The sequence below is a fragment of the Phytophthora cinnamomi genome (assembly GCF_018691715.1).
Source record: "Phytophthora cinnamomi strain GKB4 chromosome Unknown Contig117, whole genome shotgun sequence".
Classification (NCBI taxonomy): domain Eukaryota; phylum Oomycota; class Peronosporomycetes; order Peronosporales; family Peronosporaceae; genus Phytophthora; species Phytophthora cinnamomi.
The window spans coordinates 850,704-869,347 of record NW_027151050.1 but is presented as its reverse complement, the minus strand read 5'-3'; the positions used below and the strand labels follow the sequence as shown (position 1 = coordinate 869,347).

Genomic DNA, 18,644 nt, shown 5'->3' with positions numbered 1-18,644 from the left:
TGTCATGCGGCATCCACGTCTACCGAGTTTACTCGGAGTGATGGCTCCCACTTTAAGTGGGGGAGGATCTACGACTGCAATACAGCAGCCGCAGAAAACCGCTGACACTTGCACAGTGTCAGCTGCATCAATGGACAAACCACATGAGTCTGCGCAGGGCGCAGACTCCCCCAACAACAAGGCCAACGACCACGGGTCTGCGCAGGGCGCAGACGCCGCAAAGAACCACGCAGAGGCCGGACCTCTAGCGGAGAGCGAGCTGAAGTCATTCAGCTCGGATGCAATCAGTTTCATCACCAAAAGACAAGCCGTAATTCGGTTTGTCCAAGACACAATAGCAGCTTCTGTTGATCAACAGAAGCTGAACGCAGACAATGTGGGCAGAGGCAACACAAATGAATTTAAAGTTGGTTCATTGGTTTTGTTAGCTACACAAAACCTGCCTAAACATGCGGTTTCTGATTTCGGGGCAAGCAAGCTTGCTCCGCGCTTCATCGGGCCGTTCACTGTGTTGGCACGGCACGGCAACGCATACACGCTAGACATACCGTCTAGCATGCGCCTCCATCCGACCTTTTACGTCGGACGGCTGAAGCCATACCTGGAGCACGAGCCATCTAGCTCGGCTGATCCGAAGCCTCGGCAGGAGCCGAGGCAGAAGCGGAGGACTTGGCCTCGGCGACGAGCAACCTCTCCTCCAGCGCGCGGACGCGCTGGGGCAACCCCTTCATCTGGGTCCCCAGCTCGACCTGGATATTCGAGGCGGTCTGCGAGACCGCCGCGACCTGGGCCTTCTGGTTCGCCAGCTCCTGTTTCAGGGCGGCGAACTCAGCGCCCTGAAGACGCTCCACGGCGGTCACCCGGTCGTGGAGAGGCGCATACTGATCAGCCCGAGGCTGATCATACCCAAGGCGTGTTTCCACCCTTGCCACCGCCGATCAGTGACGCCCGCGGCTCAACCCGCTGGATTGTTGAGCGGATTGTTGACCATAGTATCCCGAAAACGAACCCTCAAGGGGCTCGTTTTCGTATTCGTTGGAGAGGATTTCCTCCCCATCGAGATACATGGGAGCCGCGGAACGTCTTGCTGGAGGACGTTCCGGAAATGGTGAGGGCGTACGAAGAGCAGTACGCGCTGGTGCAGCGGAAGTAATACGAGCGCTGCGATCATCGCCAGCGCCCGAACCCTCACGTGCTAAGAACTTAGCACGGAGCTCTTTGAGACTCTCGGGCACATGGAACGACGTGTACCCGTTCAGGTCGCGGTCGCTCAAGCGGACCGCGCCTGGAAAGCACTTCGTGCACTGAAAGCCCTCGGGCACAGCGCACAGCACATTTGCCTCCTCAGCAGCAACATGAAGTTGCTCCAGCTTTCCACGCTTCGAGTACGTCTCGAAGCGATCACGCGCTTGCTTAATCCGATCACGGTAAGCACTCGGCCTTCCAACTTTGACAAAGTGCCTGCCATTCGGGCACTTTGCTGCGAGAAGAGGTCTTCTTGCTTTGAAACCATCGGAGCTCATGAAAGAGTCCGATGTAGTAATCGCGCCTTTGATGCGTTTCCGCATCAAAGTGCAGCTCGGCAGCCACAGCGTCATCTTTGATGGCGCTGCATACGTACAGCGGCACCTCATTCGGAGGTACCGAGTTCCCATACCGGTCCGTGATCTCAGACGCCGACGGCACCCACGGATCGCGCGCTGCAGGCGCAGCGCACGGAGAGCCTTGAGCTTTGGAATCACGCGCTGCAACAGCAGCGCGCGGAGTACTGAGAGCCCCAGCGGAAGCGAGTGGGGTATCGCTCTCAGTTCGCGAACGCTTCGAGCTCGAAGCGTCCGATGCGTCCCCTTCACGCGGACGAATGTTCTTGGCGTGAGGGTCGAGCGATTCGCTCGACACCGAGTCTTTGCGCTTTGAGGGCGAGTTCTCCTCGCCCTCCATATCGTCGTCGTCGAAGTCGACGACGTCGCAATACTTCGCCTTCTGGCGTTCGAAGTAGTCGTCGATGGAAAGATGACTCCCCACCGACTTTGTGGACTTCTTCTGAGGCGCGCTCATCGTTGAATGAGCGCGGATTTCTTCTCCAAACGCGAAGAATTGACGAATTGTCAATTCCAAAGATTGACGTGCGGGGACCCCGCGCGTCTAACCTTAAGGGGGATGGTGTAACGGGGTTACACGCACAAGTGGCTGCAAGCCACTTGTGAATTTAACAGATAGGTTATCTGTTAAACGTTTTGGATACTTCCTCACCTTGGTGTAAGACACACCGATGGATACATTGAAGTGGGCCACCACAATTAGTGGTCCTCACCTACCCAAAGATCCTATTGGTAGAAAGCAACATCTTTCTACCAATCAGAGACATGCATATCAGCGGGGCTCTGACAGCCAGCCGCTGTCAACCCTTTCACAGATGATAGACAGTTTTTAGCAGATTTTAGAGGAAGATCAATTTACAAACAATACAGTTCTCATTTTACCTAATCTAAGTCACTTGGAATCCTATCTTACTTAACTTATATTTGTGTATTCAAATATAATTAACCTAAGTAATTACTAAGTATTTTCGCTTCCTCATACACGTTGCGCAACGTGTAAGCAAAAGTAGTGAGTCAAGTTAGACCCACTACACCCACGGCATTCCCGGAAGGCACGGCGAGCGGCGAGTATGCCGCGGTGGGTACAGTGGCGAGATGTCGCTATGGAGGTGCACCATGTGCCTAAGCGCTGAGCACAAGATGCGCTATCGCCTGCTTGAATGCAGTGCTGATTCCTGCGCCGCGGCGAGCCCGATGAAGTGCGCGTGGCGGGGGAAGATGCTCACGTGCTTGACCACGGAGAAGGTCTCTGTGTTCGAGTTCGGCGAGCACAACTCGGCCGCCCCCTCGCCAGCGCCCAAGAAGCTCACCCTGGCGCACAAGGCGTTCTGCCGCGACCTGGCGGAGAGCCACCTGCGGCCGATGCGCATTCGACATGCGCTGTCGCGCAAGTTTTTGACCCCCCTGGAGGAGTTAGCTTGCCTAAAGACGGTTCAAAACTTTGTCAATTACTACAGCCGCACGCAGATGGAGAACCACGACCGCGTGGAGGACCTCACGGCCTGGATCCGCGAGCGCGCAAACTCCGGGTCCGAGCCCATGACCCAGGCGTTCACTTTCGCTTGGCGCATGGACGATCTGAGCAAGCCCATCGTGGGCAATGGCTCCGACATTAAGCCGTTCTTAGTGGGCATCTCGACGAAGGTGCTGATGTTGCGCCTGACCGTGCCGCCCGAGAGCTTCATCCTCCACCTGGACGGGACGTACAAGACCAACTTGTGCGACTACCCCGTCCTGGTGGTCGGGGTGTCGGACCGGTCGCGGAGGTTCCACCTGGTGGACCTGTTCGTGATGTCGAAGGAAACGCAGCCGATGTTCCAGGATGCTCTGCTGTCCCTACGCCGTGTGTACTTCTGGGTGTCTGGGAAGCACCTAACTGTCAACTACGCTATGGCGGACGGCGACAGGGCTCAATGCAACATTCTCGCTGCGGTTTTCGGCGACAATCCCCAGTACCGCTTCCTGATGTGCTTCTTCCACGTCATGAAGCACATCCAGGAGCGGGTGAAGCTTCTTTCCTCGCATGCACAAGCAAGAGTACTACGAGAACTCTACGATCTGCACTTCGCGCGCAGCCAGACGAAGTATTTGGGGATGCTGCGTCCCATCTTACAAGCCTGAATGATCGACCCGCTTTTAGTTCCGTTCGCGCAATATTGTCACGCGCAGTGGCTGACTGGCCACTTCAGGGCGTGGCAGGTGTTCGCCACACCCACTGGTTTCGCCTCCACGAACAACCCCGCCGAGACTTTCAACGCGTGGTTAAAGCGGGACTACACGCTGCGTCGCCGGCTCAAGATGGGGACACTCTTGAGGGAGCTGAGTGCGTGCTGCCAGGATCAATCGAGTAGTGCCCGCGCTTTTGAGTTCACCGTGTGCCCAGCTACAAGCCTCGCACGCAGGGTGTCCGAGCTGGTCCGCTCGAAGTTACTGGGCGTGGCGGATCACCAGGATGTGGATGCTGTGCGCGCTGACTCCTGTTGTATTCTGCGTGTCATCTCGCTACCTGCGCCTCGTGTGGCTGTTGCGCCAAACAAGTGCAGTGTGGAGTAGCGCCCTCACAGAAATCTGCAAAGTCGTCCTCGCACAAACCCGTCGCGTCCGCTGTCGGTGGGCGCGTCGGGTATTTCCCCGGGACTTGAGTAGCGTATCTCCTGATAAGGTAACGAGTAGCTCGAGCTTGGAGCGTGAAGTCTTCCTTACTGGGACGGTCTTGTCCTTGATCCGTCTTTTCTCCTTTATTGCCCTTGAACGCGTGCAGTTATCGGTGCGTCGCGTCCTTGGGGTGCGTGGCGTTATCGGGGCCGACGCGGTCTTGTGCGGCGTTATCGGGGCCGGCACGGGTCTTCGCCTTCAGCGACGCGTTATCGGGCGTGCTTGAGCGGTATCGTTTAACGTGTCCCTCCTGTTGGGCACGGGTCTGAGGGTGAGTACACCGACGACCGAGGGACGGGGGGCCGCGTTATCGGGGCGGCTCTGCTTGCCGGCACTCGGAAGCCTTGGACCGAAAGGGAGTAATCCACTTGATCGGCACAAAGAAGATTCGGGACTGAGCCTTACACCTATCCTATGCTACCGACTGACTACTTGAAGATTGCTAAGCTACGGTTCCATGCCTAACCCAACTTCGATGACCCATGTCCTGATTTATGACGCTTGATCTCTGAGACGGGGTCCTCCAGACCGCGTCTCAGGGATTCCTAGGACGGGGTCGTCCTAGACCTGAGACGTGGTCACTCGAGCGGGGTGTCACTAAAGTGAGGTAGTCCGAGAGCCCTGAATGACAGCTCCGACTCAGCCTTGGCATCTGAGGTGTCTTTAACCCTTTCCGCAGAAGATTCCGTACAGGTCGCGTTCTTTCACTCTGGGCAACGGTCCTCTGGTGCGCCTCGCTCGTCACTTCTCGTCTCGCGGTCTGCTGCACCACAGCAGTGTCGAAGTCATCGCGGTGACGGCCCAAATGGGCTCTAACTACGCTAGGAAGGAGTTCGAGGGAGAACCAACGGACGGGTGGTTCTGCGACAATGGTGCCCGTGTTCATATTGGTATGCATTCGGGACCTGTGTCCACGTCCTGTTCGCCATTCGTGTCACCGCTCACGTCGACAGCAGTGGCCGGGAGGTGCTAATAAGTAGACGCAAGAGGAAGCGAGGCGAAATTGCTGTGCTGGTGGACCTCGGCCGACCGGCGAGCATTGGACCCGCGCTCAGCCTCGTGTGACCCAGCGGCTATACATCTCTTCAGCCAGTGGCTATACTGCCTAACATACAGGCACGCTTGCTCGTTTCCTTCTACATGTATGCGAGGACGTAAGTGTCTGCGCTGTATTTATTTCAGTGCGCTCCAGCCCACAAACAAATCAAAGAATGGTCGCACCTTCAGATTATATCAGAAATTAAGCACTATACCAATGTGATAGACGCAAGGAAGTTCGTCTCCTTACCCTTCTTCGCTGTCACCACCGATCTCAGTGCGGTTTAACCAGCATCCGTCACACGCGCACTTGAACCAGCGCTCGTTCCCGTAGTGGACAGTCACTTGCGCGCCAGCCTTCACGTTCTTGAGCATCTTAACGAGGACGGCACTCGGGAGCGGGTCTGCTGCTCCACGAATGCTGCATTCGGCTGGCAGGAGTGCGACAGGAAGCGCGTTATCGACCCGCACCTCAGCGCATCCACGTAGACGTAGTTGCCCAGAACAGACTTAGCGTTGTATAGCATTGTGTACCCACTGTTATGCTTGAGCGCTTGAGCAGGTTGACCTTCAACGACGGCCGCAAACTCGGTCAGCTCCCCGCAGTACTCTCCAATCACGTCGCCGACGTCCAGCGCCGTGGTGGTGTACACACCGAGACCGACCCGGCTCGTGTCGAACAATTTGAGCGTGTCCAGCGTCCGCGGAGCGTTGCTGCACCTCGCCCCAAGCTTGCAATAGTTGGGGGTGCAGAACGACGCGGACGCTACGTTCGAGCATGTGTCCAAGAAGCAGTCCCCGAAGCAGCTACAGGGGTCGAAGCTCCCAATGTCGGGGAACTTGACCCCGTTGCGCTTGCACGTCGTGAGCTGCTCCACTTCGGCAGGCCACTGCACAGTGCGGCAGTAAGGGCGCCCCTTCTTGGATGAGGGCTCCTCGTACGACCTTCGCCGGGCGTGCAGTTTCTCCACCTCTTTCATCACCTCGGGGCTCTTCATCAGGGCCTCGAACTTCACGGTCTTGAACGCCTTCGCGTGGTAGATCACGCTCCCGCTCCTCGTGATCGCGCTCTTGGCCAGGTGCCGGAGCTTCCGCGACCTGGGCACGTGCCACTGCGCCCGCTTCTTCGAGACCTGGTGTCGGATTTTGTCACGCGCGTGTCGGTTGGGGATGGCCCGCATGTAGGCTGCCGCCTTCCGGTCGCTGACGGAGCTTGGCTGGTCACCGGCTGAAGCCACCTGCAGCTCCCGGTCCTCTTCGGAGGACACGAGGTCCACAATCTCGTCCACGGACGACGTCACGAAACTTTCCTCGCGAGCAGCATTGGGCCAAGACGTCGCGAAAGCTCTCCGTTGTGCGGCGCCGCTAAATTGACGCTATCGTGAACGCTGGGCGCGTGCACGTCCTCCGACCCGGACACCCGGTCCGGGGAGCTGCATACGCTGCTTTGAGGTGTTTCTGGGACGATCTCGCCGCACGCGTCCTCTAGCGCCTCACGGACAGCTTCACAAGCGGTTGTGACCGCTCCTTCCAGCGCCGTTTTGAGCGCGCCGGCACGGTTTGGAGCCACGAAGGTCCCAGGGACCAACTGGAACGTCCGCAGCTTGCGCCAAAGACCGGCAACGGGCTTGATGGACCGCGCCTTGATCAGCTTGACCATTATGTTGGTCGGCATGGCCTCGGCGGTGTCCACCGAGATCGGGAAGTTGCCGCTTCTGCCGCCATCAACACTGGTGACGACAGCGCGGCGAAACCCTCTGCTGTCCCCCCCACACGAAAGCGCGCGAGAAATACTCTATCACGTCGCCTGCGTGGAGCGCCTGCGGAGGCAGCTCCGCAGCGCTGAGGCCCGGCATCGTCGATGGCTGAGTGCTGGACGCGCGGACGCGCTGCAAGCTTCCTGGTGTGCCGCTGCTGCTTCCTGGTCAGGGGGATTGTGGCGTGCACCACAGCACGTTCTTCTGGTGTGGTCCACATTAAATGGAGCCCAGTGCGCATCGGTGCCACCAGGATTGGCGACTGGGCGCAGCTGGGGAGCAGGGCGCAGCGGGGCGCAGCGGGGCCCAGCGGGGCGCAGCGGGGCTTCCGAGCCTGACCCGTCCCTGCGTATTGTGGGAGATGGGTTATGGTGCTGGTCAGATTTTAACGTGTGAAAGTTATACAGGTGTCCCCGCTGAATCTGCAAAGGTGGGACCAAAAAAAACTGCGAGGTTACAATATCTGCACAGGTTGCGCATAGAAGCTAATGTACTGCTTGTATAGACGCTAATGTACTTCCCAGTCAGCAAGTGCGTGGATGCTGAAAGATCGTTTGCCGGTCTGCTTGTGCGCCATCTCGCACACCATGACCTTCTCACCCAGCGTCAGGCGCACGTATGCCTTCTTGTTAACTTTGGACTGGTTCATCATGAGGACTTTAGGTAAATGGAGTTGGTTGTTGTGCACACTGCATGTCCTGCAAGATATAATGTTCATTGTGGGCCTTTCATTTTCTACCGTGATCTAGCAACTCGATGTTTCACGCAGAGAGACATTGTCCCGCAATGATCTTACTAATTCAGTACATCTCACCAGACAGCTGTGGCAAATCTTGTGCACTGGCAGTCTCCCGCACACTCTGTGTTCGCGGTAGATAGCCGATGGCAGTTGCAGATTCAGCGGGGACACGTGTACAGTCAAACCTGTTTATATGATCCTCCCTATTTGAGCCTTGCCATTTATTTGATGCAAGCTTTGTTGCTACCAAATATTTTACTTAGTTTTTGTATAACCGCTGTTTATATGTATACAAGGTATATGAGTCACATTTTGGAGGACCAAATTAGGTCTAACCTGTTTATTTGATTCACACTGTTCACGGCCACACACTCTTCAAAGCCCCCACTGCTCAACGCCCAACGCCCAACGCAAACCCCCTTCCCTCGCAATGTCTCCTCGCACCTGTCTGACGCTAGAACAAAAGCTCCAAGTGCACCTAAAGCTCAAGCAGAAACCTGGCATGAACAACCCCATGCTCGCTGAGTGGATCTACGCGACGTTCAAGGCCCAGGTCAGCCGTGCCACACTTGCCCGACTGCGCAACCTGCCTTCTTCCTACTTCAGCCACGTCGACCTGCCTGCGCACGAGCCAGATGTGATAGTGGACGAAGCAGCAGGAAGTGATGCAGTTTCGAAGGACGAGCAGGAGGAGGAGGAGGAGGACCAGGAACCCATAATTCAACCTGCCATCGCTCTGAGACACTGCATGGAGCTGTCTGCATTTCTGCTTCAATGCGGAGAGCAGACTGATAGAGAACGAAAAGCTTTACAGACCGTGACCGCTTTGGTTCGGGAGACTACGGTGAAGGCAAAGTGGCAGCGAATTATGCGCGATTTCTTTACGTGCACCACATATTTTTTTAACTGAGTCCATTTTATATGAGTCATTGTTGTAGATGGCCACCAACAGGGCCTCATATAAACAGGTTTGACTGTATTTCCTCCAGACCCAGGAATATAAATGCAGAAAAGAGACGTGAGAAGACTTCTGATTGGTCTGCTATCGGCTTCTTTTTCTGGCCGTCTATTATTCTTGGATCTGGGATTTATTCCGGCACAGACTGTCCTCAACGAGGAGTCCTCATTTGCTGCAAGTGTCTTGAGGGTCCGCGACTTTTCGGATGGCGTCGGTAATGGCAATGTAGTAAAAGTGATAAGGAACCTTCAAATGCTGGAGTATGCTCACTTTATTCGAAGCTGCGGCCCCAACTTCGAACTGATTAGCAGCTTCGACGAATGTCATCGCGTTCAACTTGTCGTAACTGAGCCCCGTCATTTCCTGAAATTTGCGAATACGAAAGTCGCGAGCAAGCTTCTTTACCGTAATACCATCCGGCGACTTTACTGTGTCCCCGTCAATGACATTCGCAGCAATCTCCGAATCCGACGTCATACTCCGGCGATTCCAATTTGCTGACCCGACGGAGAGATACACGTCGTCGACGATCAGAAGCTTGCTGTGGACGAAGATATTTCGATCCGTCTTTGTAGTGTAGAGATTAAACTTGTTGGGGAAGGCCTTCAAAAGCGGCGTGACCATCTCGTAGCTGTATTTGATGTATCCTCCGGTGCTAAATAGCTTTGTTTCCGGGTTGGTGACCACAATCAATCGCTGGATAGACGGCAGTACTTTCATGAGTGCGTTGAGTAACTCCGGGACGAGGATGAAGTACTGATCCTCGATGTAGATGAAGTTCTTTGCATTTTTGATGGCTTTGAGGTGCGCCTTGAAGATCGAGTTTTCGCCGTGGGGAGCGAATTCGTAGTGCTTGTAGTCACAGCTGAACGTTCGCACGATCTGGACGCTTTGGTTACCGAGACTACCCGAAGTTTTGCTGCTGGCGTAGTCAAGCAGCGGTAGGTGTTCGTAAGGCGGATTTTCATAATCCAGCAAGTCGTCACTGAGGCCCTGACACGGTAAATGGTCCGAGTTCCACCGTGCCAGGAAGTTGGTTGCCACGTCCTTCGCTGCAGGCCCATGAATACGAAGATGGCTGTCATCCCATCCTTTATAGCCGTTTCCGACGTTAGCTGCGTCGCGAGCTGCTGATTCGTTGTGATACATGGTGTCCCATCGACCGGTGGTGAAGTCAAGACCGCCCACGTATGCGACAGGTTGATCGTCTTTACCCGAAGAACTGTTCGCCGCGATGATCAACGTTTTCTGGTGGTGGGAAGACAACGCTTTCGGAAGGCGATCGTCCAAGATCATCATCGCTTTGGCTCCATTGACTGGAGACGCTGGAATGTCATTGATGGTCTTGCGGATATCGATCATTCTAGTTCGATGCTGAATGCTGGCCCAGCCCAATATGTTGACTTGTCCACCTCGCTCCACAACACCAGCCACCACCTTGTCGAAGCGTGTTTTGGCGCCAGTAGGGTCGATGTCGGGTTTTATCGGAACCAGAGTAACAGCCCAAGCAGCCAGTAGGACGCGATCGCCTTCCTTTGCAGAGCTCAGTTCTTCGTAAGCTGAGTCGAAATACTCTTTTGACGCAGTGAACGATGTGACGGCGTTCCCTGTTGTGTACGTTGCCATGTCGGTTCGAGGTGAACCGCCGCGCGAGTCCGTGATTTCCTGCTCGGTGAGGAACCAGTCGGTCGCTTCGAGGAGAGGCTGTCGTGCACGCACATTCGGTTTGTCACCATCAGCTGTGTTGCCCTTCTGTGATGCGGAGTCGTCGCTGCCGCCAAACCAAGATAAAAACGAGAAAGCTGACGAACGTGAAGGAGCGAACGCTGCTAGGTAGGCCAAGACTAGGATTGCCGTCGTCCTTCTGCTGCTGTACCACATCGCGCCTACGAAGCAGAGTGGGGTCTGAACTCAGGGAGAAAGCTTACGCTCTCGCACCACGCCTGCGTTGGTAACGTAATCCTTATGAAATCCTTATGGTGGAAAATACGACTGTGCCGTCGTATTGAGGCCCTCAGTCACGACCCGCCTACTGTATGACGTGGACAGAGAGACTGGAGCGATTCCTCCAGCGTTTTGGACAGATCAAATCGGACCAAATCCCAAATTTGGACTGTAATGAACCAGAAAAGGGCTAACCAGGCCAATAAAAAAACTAGGGGGGGGGGGGGCAAATTATATTATCGAGATTTAGGACTGGAATAAATGCTACGCTACTGTTACAAACCTGAGAGCCGATTCTGAACCGGTTAGTGGTATTATTACTTGTTAGATTTCTATATAGTGACAACTCGCGTTGCTGCGCGCGATCCCACAGGGACGAACGTCGCACTTGAGGATGCATCCATGCGTCGTCAAACGCATATGGCGTCTTCGACAGCATCACCGGGGCCTCGCTTCCAAGGCGCACGGGAGGAATTTGAAGCCACACCTTTGGGTGTCAACGTTTGTTTTGGTACCGAACGCAGGCGTGCTTTGCCCAAGCCTTGTTGGAATGTACCAGAATATTTCTAGAAAAAGAGTATTCAAAACCGGCTCTCTGTTTTGTGACAATAATTTTTTTGTTGCACTACCGGTACACCCTTTGACATGCGTGTGCATAATCGGGCGGGAAGCGCGTGCCTGCCACAAAATTGATTTAGACAATCGCAATTTAGCGCGACAGAATAGCACCCTACAAAAGTACGACAAGGACAGAATTAGAAACAAATGCAGTACAAATCCGCAATGCCACTTAAAAATGAAGCACCCTTACTACATATTTCATCATACCCGGTATCTGTAGATACCGGGTACATTCAATTCGGAACCTACCTTTACAAACGAATATCATCCGACAAAACTTTCCGCACTGCGCACAAACTTATATATCGGCGGAAGTATGCAAAACAGTTTCTCCCGGGTCCAGAAGGCGGCCTTCTTGTGTCCGCCTGTTAGGAAGACTGGGTATGCGGTTTTGCAGGTAAGGGTTTCTATAGGGCTAATTTTGGGTGCCCGATGCGGTTTCACCGACTATCAAGTCTCAAGATCGGAAAATAAGCGTTCCAGACTTTATTTTCGGGTTCTACACGTATTCCAGACCTTATTTTCAGGTTCTTCGGTGCCGAAATTAGCTCTCCACCAATCTCGAAAGAAGCCGACAAAGCGAGTCGCAGGTTGAACCCTCAGGCTCGCAGTCAGGCTGACTCGCTGCTCCGAAACCTCAATTTTAATGGTCCCGTTGGCAGCCTTAAAGGCGATAGGCAACAAAACAAAATACAGATTTTTGGTTTTTTTAAATCATTTAAAAGGGTACAGAATTATATTAAAAACATGATTCTGTCCGTTTTAAGTCGTGTACTTCACAAAAACCAAGAATAACCCAGAGTGCATAATTATGTGCACGATACCAGTTGGGATGTGATTGCCCTCCAGCCGCATTTTTTTTCCATGTGGGCAGGTGTGGTGCTGAATTTGTGGGTTGCTCTGATGGGCTAAGCAATGGCAGCTGGAAGACGTCTTGAACAAGAAAACACCAACCGTGTTGCTATCGCGGGACCGCTGAGCAGGGCGCTCGTTGTGTCATGGTAATCAACTCCACGTATGAGCAAGTTGATTTCGAGGTTTATCGTTGCCCGCCGCTAGCGCGCTCGCGACCAGAACGCCACATCTTCCTGGGCCTTGGCGAGCGCTTGAGCGGTGCAGGCAAATGGGGAGCTGACGGTCATCTCGTACACGCAGGTGGATGGTTCGTCCACGCTCAGGATCTCGTTGTCCTCACCACAGTCAAGGTGCACCAAGGCAGACCTGGACGAACAACAAGGTTAGCTTTTACGCGCGACTTCTTGTTGGCACTTAAATCAATGGCAATATTTACCTCTCTGGGCCCTTCCAGCACCTCTGGCCCTTAGAGTATCGCATTTTCGTGTGGTCCGCTTTGCCATTGTCACCGTTCGACGAAGCCTCTCCGACTGCCCAGCCGTCCCACGTGCCAAGCTTTGTTCGATCTTGCTTGACTTCGTCAAATGCACACAGTTTGTACTCATACTTCTGCACAACATGTTAGGTATCAGGTGAGCAAGTTACTAGAATAAAGGTTAGAATGAACACAACAAACCTCGATGCGCTTCTCGATGCACTTATTTTTCAGCGCGAAATATGCTCGATCTGGGCCATAATCCATTTTTGCCGTTTCGCGCTTCTCATTTCGCTCTTTCTCCAGACTGGCAATGTCGGTCTCGATTTCACGTACCACCTTCCGAAGCGATTCAGCGACAGGCAATTTTACTTCTTCGTCGAGCTTGGGGCTTTACACGGGCAACGCCAATTGTCAGCAAGAGGGTCGGAGGTAAGTCCAGGAAGAGAAAAGGAACACTTACAACAAATACTGGTAAGCATAGATCGGTGCATCCCAAATGACCCGTGCCCCCCACATCACCAAACTGTAGCCATCGTATACGCTACCTCCACCAAGTTGACGGAACCAAATCGAACGTGACGGAGATGGAAAGTCAGGTAATTTTGCGATAGCTGAGCCTGCGACCTCTGGAGTTGACAGCACGTCCCACAAAGTCCTCGGGGAGAATAGCAGCGCTTCTACCACAGCACGGACAGGAGAAATAAAGATTCCTGCAGCACCAGCAAGCACATTGCATTGGTTAGCGCGGCTGTATTTGCTGTCCACACGCGCCAACGGTACCTTACCAATTGTACGTAGAGCATACAGTCCGATCTTTTTCCGTCCTTCGGCGCCACCGTTGAACAGTGGACCAAGAAAATCTTCTCGCCGCATCTGTTCTGCGGTGCGAGGAGCTCTCCTGTTGAAGTCAAACACCAGTCAGTACGTTAGGATATCCCGAACTACCGCGAAAACAATCAAGCGCGAACAACTTCTTGGCATAGGCTGGCTTGTTGTGATCCATCCGCAGATAATCCGCCAGAGAAATCTTCGAGCCATCCGGCAACTCAATGAGACTTTTAACAGCCTGTCCTCTTGCATCCAAAACTTCCGACGCCTTAACATCCTCCACCGAATTGACAGGGGCGTCGTCCTCCGCCACCCGAATCGCATCGAGGCCTTCAAACTCCAGCGCTTCCACCGCTTCTTTTTCCGTCGCGTCTGAAAACTGCTGTCTGCTGGTCTCCTCGCCCTGCGCACCAGACGCACCTTGCCCTTCCGCCTGCTTCTGCCTCGCCAGCTCCAGTCGGTACTTCTTCTCCTTGAGCTCTTCCCGGTCTTTGTGCACCGTGACCCTCTCCTTCAGCAGCTTCAGCTTTGCGAGCGTCTTCTCGGTTGTCGTCTCGAACTCCTTCTCACCTGCAAAGAAGCTCGCAACCTCTCCATTGATCGCCGCCTGGCGCTTCTCAAACCCAATTTTCACCACCTCCAGGCGCCGCTCCGCCTCCTTGCGGAACTTCTCGGCAGCGGCCGCACACGTGTTAAGACAAACTCCAACCTCCTCATCCGATCCGTCGCAGCAATCGCAGATTCCGTCATGAATCCGCGACGTATGGATCTAACACACAGAAATCATCAGTAAAATAATATAACAAAAAACTATCTAACTACAATATTTTACTGGTATTTTTCATTGTTCCTCACTTTTCCAGGGAAGAAGCCGCCGTTTTCACAGTGGAAGTTGCTGGAGAGCAGGTGCGAGCACGCGGCGGTGCCTGGTTCGTCCTGGCCGTTGTCGCAGTCGCAGAAGTCGTCGTTCAGTCGACTGGCTGGTAGACTGGAGGGTTTGCCGCCCACGAGGCACGAGAACTGGGCGGCCAGGTACTTGGCCTGGTCGGCCGGGGCCACGCCGCGGATCTGCACGGCCGAGGAGGCCCACGCGGAGGGGAGCGCGCTCAGCAGCAGCAGCGGCAGGAAGCGCGTCATGGCGGCCGCGTCACGAATTGCGAAATGAGGGCGGATTGGCTGATAATGAGGGAATTTATTTTGCACCAATTAGAGGAGGTTGTCAAGTTGAAGACGAGGGCGAGGACGAGGTGGACAGTCAAGCGTCCTCCTCCTCGTATTCGCCTGCTGCGTATCGGCGCCGATCTTCCTCCTCTTCGCGTCTGCGGGCGGAGATGGCGCCAGGCTGCGTGCACAAAGTTGCGCCCACCGCTTTGAACTTGGACATCTTGAACAGCTCCCGCTCCTGTACCTTAGGGTGGTTGCGGACGTCCTTGCCCAGAGAGCACTGCGTGTCTCGAGGCAGCGGTAATTTCTACAGTACAGTGAGGTTAGTTTGGATCGTAGCGTTACTAGCAAGAGGAGATGTGAACTCACCCCTTTGATTTTCATGGTGCTCAGGTCCGGGTAGTCAGCGTTGTCGTTGCTGAACGAGGTGTGTCGAGCCTGTACCAGACCCCAGATATCTTCAGACACCCTGTCAAAGAGTCACAGTGGTGTGAGCAAGATAGTTGAGGTTGTTTGTATCGGTGCTTCTTACTTTGACTTGATACCGTAGGTCATGTCGTTCGTGGGGACGAAGCCGCCTTTGCACTTCTCAGCGGGCTTTACCACGATGTCCGGGTGTTCGTTGGCAAACCTGCGCGCCTCGCCTGCGCTCAGATACCTGCAGAATGGACCAAGGCGGTTAAGATATCTCTCAAGACAAGAAGGTGTTCTATAGTACGGACCCATTCATGATGGCCTGGCGATTGGTCTCGATGAAGCTGCGCCCGGACTTGGCCGCGGGCGACGGCACCGCCTGCACCCACTTGCCGATAACTTGGCCCGCGTTCTCCGGGTCGCGTTGGACCTCGTAGCCGTAGACGTGATTGGGGTTCTTCGCGTCGGGCAAGTCGTACGTAGTGCGTCGCACACTGCCCACCGTGCTCTTGATCATCGTGCGGCGGAGGCTCTGCGGGTGGTACTCCTTCGCCATCGTGGCGCAGTCTTTCCACACACACAACGCCCTACTACTTTCCTAAATGACCGGCAAGACTCGATCAAGAAACAGCGACGCTGTCATCCCCTCACCTCCCCGCAGCTAAATGCAGCCCAAGCAAAGCAAGAATAGCATCCAACTTCAGCGTCAATGTAGCCATCTGTGTAGCAATGTACCCCCCCCAGTCACCTGCCATACCTTATCGTTAATGTGTCCCACACCAATCACCTCCAGAACCGCATCCAGTCCTGCTGCGCTCCAGTCGTTCCCAGTCCAATTGCCGACTGGCTGGTAAAGCGCTCCGACACCTCGAGGCAGTCCGCCGTCTCTCGCCTACAGGAACCCCCCGCCTCCTCACCATGAACAAGAAGATCGCGGCGCAGCTGGAGAAGCTGCAGGGCGACGAGTGGGACTCGGACAGCGACAGCGAGACGCCCGCCGCCGCCTCGTCCTCCTTCGACGCCAGCAATGACCTCGTGAAGCTGCCCACGGCCGCGGAGGCCATCGCCAGCAGCGCCAAGGCCAACGGCAAGAAGCGCAAGAGCAAGATGCAGCGCAAGAAGGAGGCCGCCGCCCTGGCGCAGCAGCAGAAGGCTGACAAGGCCAAGAACCAGCCGTCCAACGTTATTTATCTCGGCCGCATCCCGCACGGCTTCTACGAGAAGCAAATGCTGGGCTTCTTCAAGCAGTTCGGCGTGGTGCGCCGCGTGCGGCTCTCGCGCAACAAGCGCACGGGCAACTCGAAGCACTACGCCTTCATCCAGTTCGACGAGCCCGAGGTGGCGCAGATCGTGGCCAACACCATGAACCAGTACCGACTGTTCGACCACACGCTCTCGTGCCACGTCGTGCCCTCGCACGCCGTGCACGAGCGCATGTTCGTGGGCGCCAACAAGGAGTTCAAGCCGCTGCCCCGCCAGGCCATCAACCGCAACCGCCACAACGCCGAGAAGACGTACGAGCAGACCGTGGTCAACAACAAGCGCCTGGTGGCCAAGGAGCGGCAGAAGCGCAAGGTGCTCAAGGCGCTGGGCATCGACTACGAGTTCCCCGGCTACGAGGCGCAGATGCCCGCTAAGAAGCAGCACATTTCCTTCACATAAGGCCGCCGGCGTTGATTCGCAGACGGAGATGCAGGCGTCAGACCCCAGCCAGCAGCAACGACGGAGCCGCCTCCTGGTGTCGGTGTGCCGACTTTTGAACTTTCATTGCTTTGCCTTTTCTAGCTACGGTTAATAGATTGTACTTCCTGTGGAAAATGCTCGATGCCGCCTAAGATCCGTACAGGAAGGCGATTGCCGCCGGTGCCATTATGTACACAAAGCAATGCAGCTCTTTTTCGAATCCTGTTAATCTCCTACATGTGCGCGAATGCTATTCACAGAATAATTAGTGACCATGTTCGTGGGTTGCTGGCTTGAGTCGCCGTATCCATAGGTTTGGCACATCTCGGTTATTCATCCTAAAACAAGTTTCGCCGGTCCCCATATGCTGCCGTCCATTTGCAGCCACCTCTCAGCCAGCATAGAGCCCTACGTCACAACCCAAGAAGCGCGCAAGGGCCTCAAACCATGGCAGGAACAGGAACACCAAGAGGTCAAGCCCCAAATGCGGAAGTAGGCATTCAGCTGGACGTTGTCGAACTATCGGATCATCATGAGACGTCTTCAACTCCCAAGGAAGACGACCAGATACTCGTCAAGCAGGATGATGCCAGTTCGGTCGATAAAGCCAAGCCGTCTTCAGCGCCTCAAACCAAGGTGTTGTTCCTCGATGGCGCCCGCGGTCTCGCAGCTATGCTTGTGGTGGTGCAGCACTCCCAGGAGTTCATGCCTCAACTTCACTTTGGATCCGTTGGCGTTGACGTCTTCTTCGTCCTCTCGTCATTTCTGCTCACGTGGATCTTTATGAAGAAGAGCAAGAAGCTGCTGGTCCAGGGTGCAGACCTCCGTACGTGGATGTTCGTGTTGGCCGACTACTTCCAGAAGCGCTTTTTCCGCGTGTATCCGTTGTTCGTGGTGACGGTGTTTGTGCTGTCACTCATGTCGAAAGAAGACCAGAAGCACTACTTCATCGGAGGCCGCCCTGACTTTGATTGGTACAAGACGCTCACGTTCAGCTTCGAGTATCGCTACCACGTCTTCTGGACGCTGCCGCTGGAAATCTCGTACTACTTCGTGATCCCCGTGTTCGTTTTAGGCGTGATCGGCCTGCGTCGCTTTTGGTGGGTACCGGCACTCCCGCTGTTTGGATGGATCGTGTACGAGGGCATGACTGTGTCCCGCCAGAGCCACATGCCGATGCGGCCTCATATCGGGACGTTCCTGACGGGCTCGCTCGCCGCCGTGGTTTTCGTGAAACTGGATTTGTGGATGAAGAAGACCAAGTTCACCTTCCGCTTGTGGCACACGGTGCTGCTCCGAGTAGCCGAATGGCTGTCGATCAGCATGCTGCTGAGCGTGTGCTTCCGCGGTCTGCTCTTCACCTGGGTGCATCCGAACCCTGCACTCCCGCCGGACGGCTTCCCGTACACGAGCGCGTTCCTGGCGATCATTTTCGTGATCGAGATGCTCCGGCCGTCGTGGGTGTCGACGTCGTTGGAGTGGAACGTGCTGCGCTTCTGGGGCAAGATCAGCTTCTCGGTCTACCTCATGCACACGTTCATCATCGAGAACCCGAAGATCTCCGCCCAGGGGAACTACTTCGACCGGTTCTTCTCGAGGTTGCTCCTCATCCTGGCACTTTCGACGGCGACGTACTACCTGATCGAGTACCCGTCGCAATTGCTGGCGCAGCGTATCTCGCGCATCCTCGCAGAGAAGGAGAAGCAAGGGCCAGGTGCAGTGCCCAAGTTCTCGAGCCTCAACCGGAATCAACACTAAGCGATCTACCCTAGTTGAAGTGAATGTACTACCTATCCAACGTCATATCCCGCTGTCGCATCGTCTCGACGTCCACTGACTCCCCACGGTCGTACGGTTTGCAGCAAGCCTCCCCTACGTCATGTATTAGCCGCAGTTGAACTTGGTAATC

At 55.0% G+C, this 18,644-nt stretch overlaps 7 protein-coding genes across 7 annotated transcripts; 4 read left to right on the top strand and 3 right to left on the bottom strand.

Moving 5' to 3' along the window:
* Positions 1-2,795: 2,795 nt before the first annotated feature.
* On the top strand, positions 2,796-3,722 carry IUM83_10527 (Intraflagellar Transport Protein 52; the record flags this gene model as incomplete). Its single annotated transcript, XM_067935039.1, has 1 exon — positions 2,796-3,722. The coding sequence occupies one exon, from the start codon at positions 2,796-2,798 to the stop codon at positions 3,720-3,722; it is 927 nt and encodes a 308-aa protein (XP_067781355.1).
* Positions 3,723-5,434: 1,712 nt separating this feature from the next.
* IUM83_10526 (putative set domain-containing protein) lies at positions 5,435-6,954 on the bottom strand (the record flags this gene model as incomplete). Its single annotated transcript, XM_067935038.1, has 4 exons — positions 5,435-5,477; positions 5,545-5,715; positions 5,766-6,599; positions 6,707-6,954. The coding sequence occupies 4 exons, from the start codon at positions 6,952-6,954 to the stop codon at positions 5,435-5,437; spliced, it is 1,296 nt and encodes a 431-aa protein (XP_067781346.1).
* Positions 6,955-8,220: 1,266 nt separating this feature from the next.
* IUM83_10525 (uncharacterized protein) lies at positions 8,221-8,700 on the top strand (the record flags this gene model as incomplete). The annotated part of the gene is made up of 1 exon (XM_067935037.1): positions 8,221-8,700. The coding sequence occupies one exon, from the start codon at positions 8,221-8,223 to the stop codon at positions 8,698-8,700; it is 480 nt and encodes a 159-aa protein (XP_067781354.1).
* A 3,668-nt stretch (positions 8,701-12,368) lies between these two features.
* On the bottom strand, positions 12,369-14,611 carry IUM83_10524 (Glucosidase 2 subunit beta; the record flags this gene model as incomplete). Its single annotated transcript, XM_067935036.1, has 7 exons — positions 12,369-12,534; positions 12,605-12,777; positions 12,845-13,034; positions 13,107-13,356; positions 13,432-13,544; positions 13,618-14,243; positions 14,330-14,611. 7 exons carry the CDS (start codon positions 14,609-14,611, stop codon positions 12,369-12,371), a joined length of 1,800 nt encoding a protein of 599 aa, XP_067781353.1.
* Positions 14,612-14,729: 118 nt separating this feature from the next.
* Positions 14,730-15,608, bottom strand: IUM83_10523 (Glucosidase 2 subunit beta; the record flags this gene model as incomplete). The annotated part of the gene is made up of 4 exons (XM_067935035.1): positions 14,730-14,945; positions 15,008-15,107; positions 15,171-15,296; positions 15,361-15,608. The coding sequence occupies 4 exons, from the start codon at positions 15,606-15,608 to the stop codon at positions 14,730-14,732; spliced, it is 690 nt and encodes a 229-aa protein (XP_067781357.1).
* Positions 15,609-15,970: 362 nt separating this feature from the next.
* Positions 15,971-16,714, top strand: IUM83_10522 (putative FHA domain-interacting nucleolar phosphoprotein; the record flags this gene model as incomplete). Its single annotated transcript, XM_067935034.1, has 1 exon — positions 15,971-16,714. One exon carries the CDS (start codon positions 15,971-15,973, stop codon positions 16,712-16,714), a length of 744 nt encoding a protein of 247 aa, XP_067781356.1.
* A 693-nt stretch (positions 16,715-17,407) lies between these two features.
* IUM83_10521 (acyltransferase family) lies at positions 17,408-18,493 on the top strand (the record flags this gene model as incomplete). Its single annotated transcript, XM_067935033.1, has 1 exon — positions 17,408-18,493. One exon carries the CDS (start codon positions 17,408-17,410, stop codon positions 18,491-18,493), a length of 1,086 nt encoding a protein of 361 aa, XP_067781348.1.
* Between the last annotated feature and the right edge of the window lie 151 nt (positions 18,494-18,644).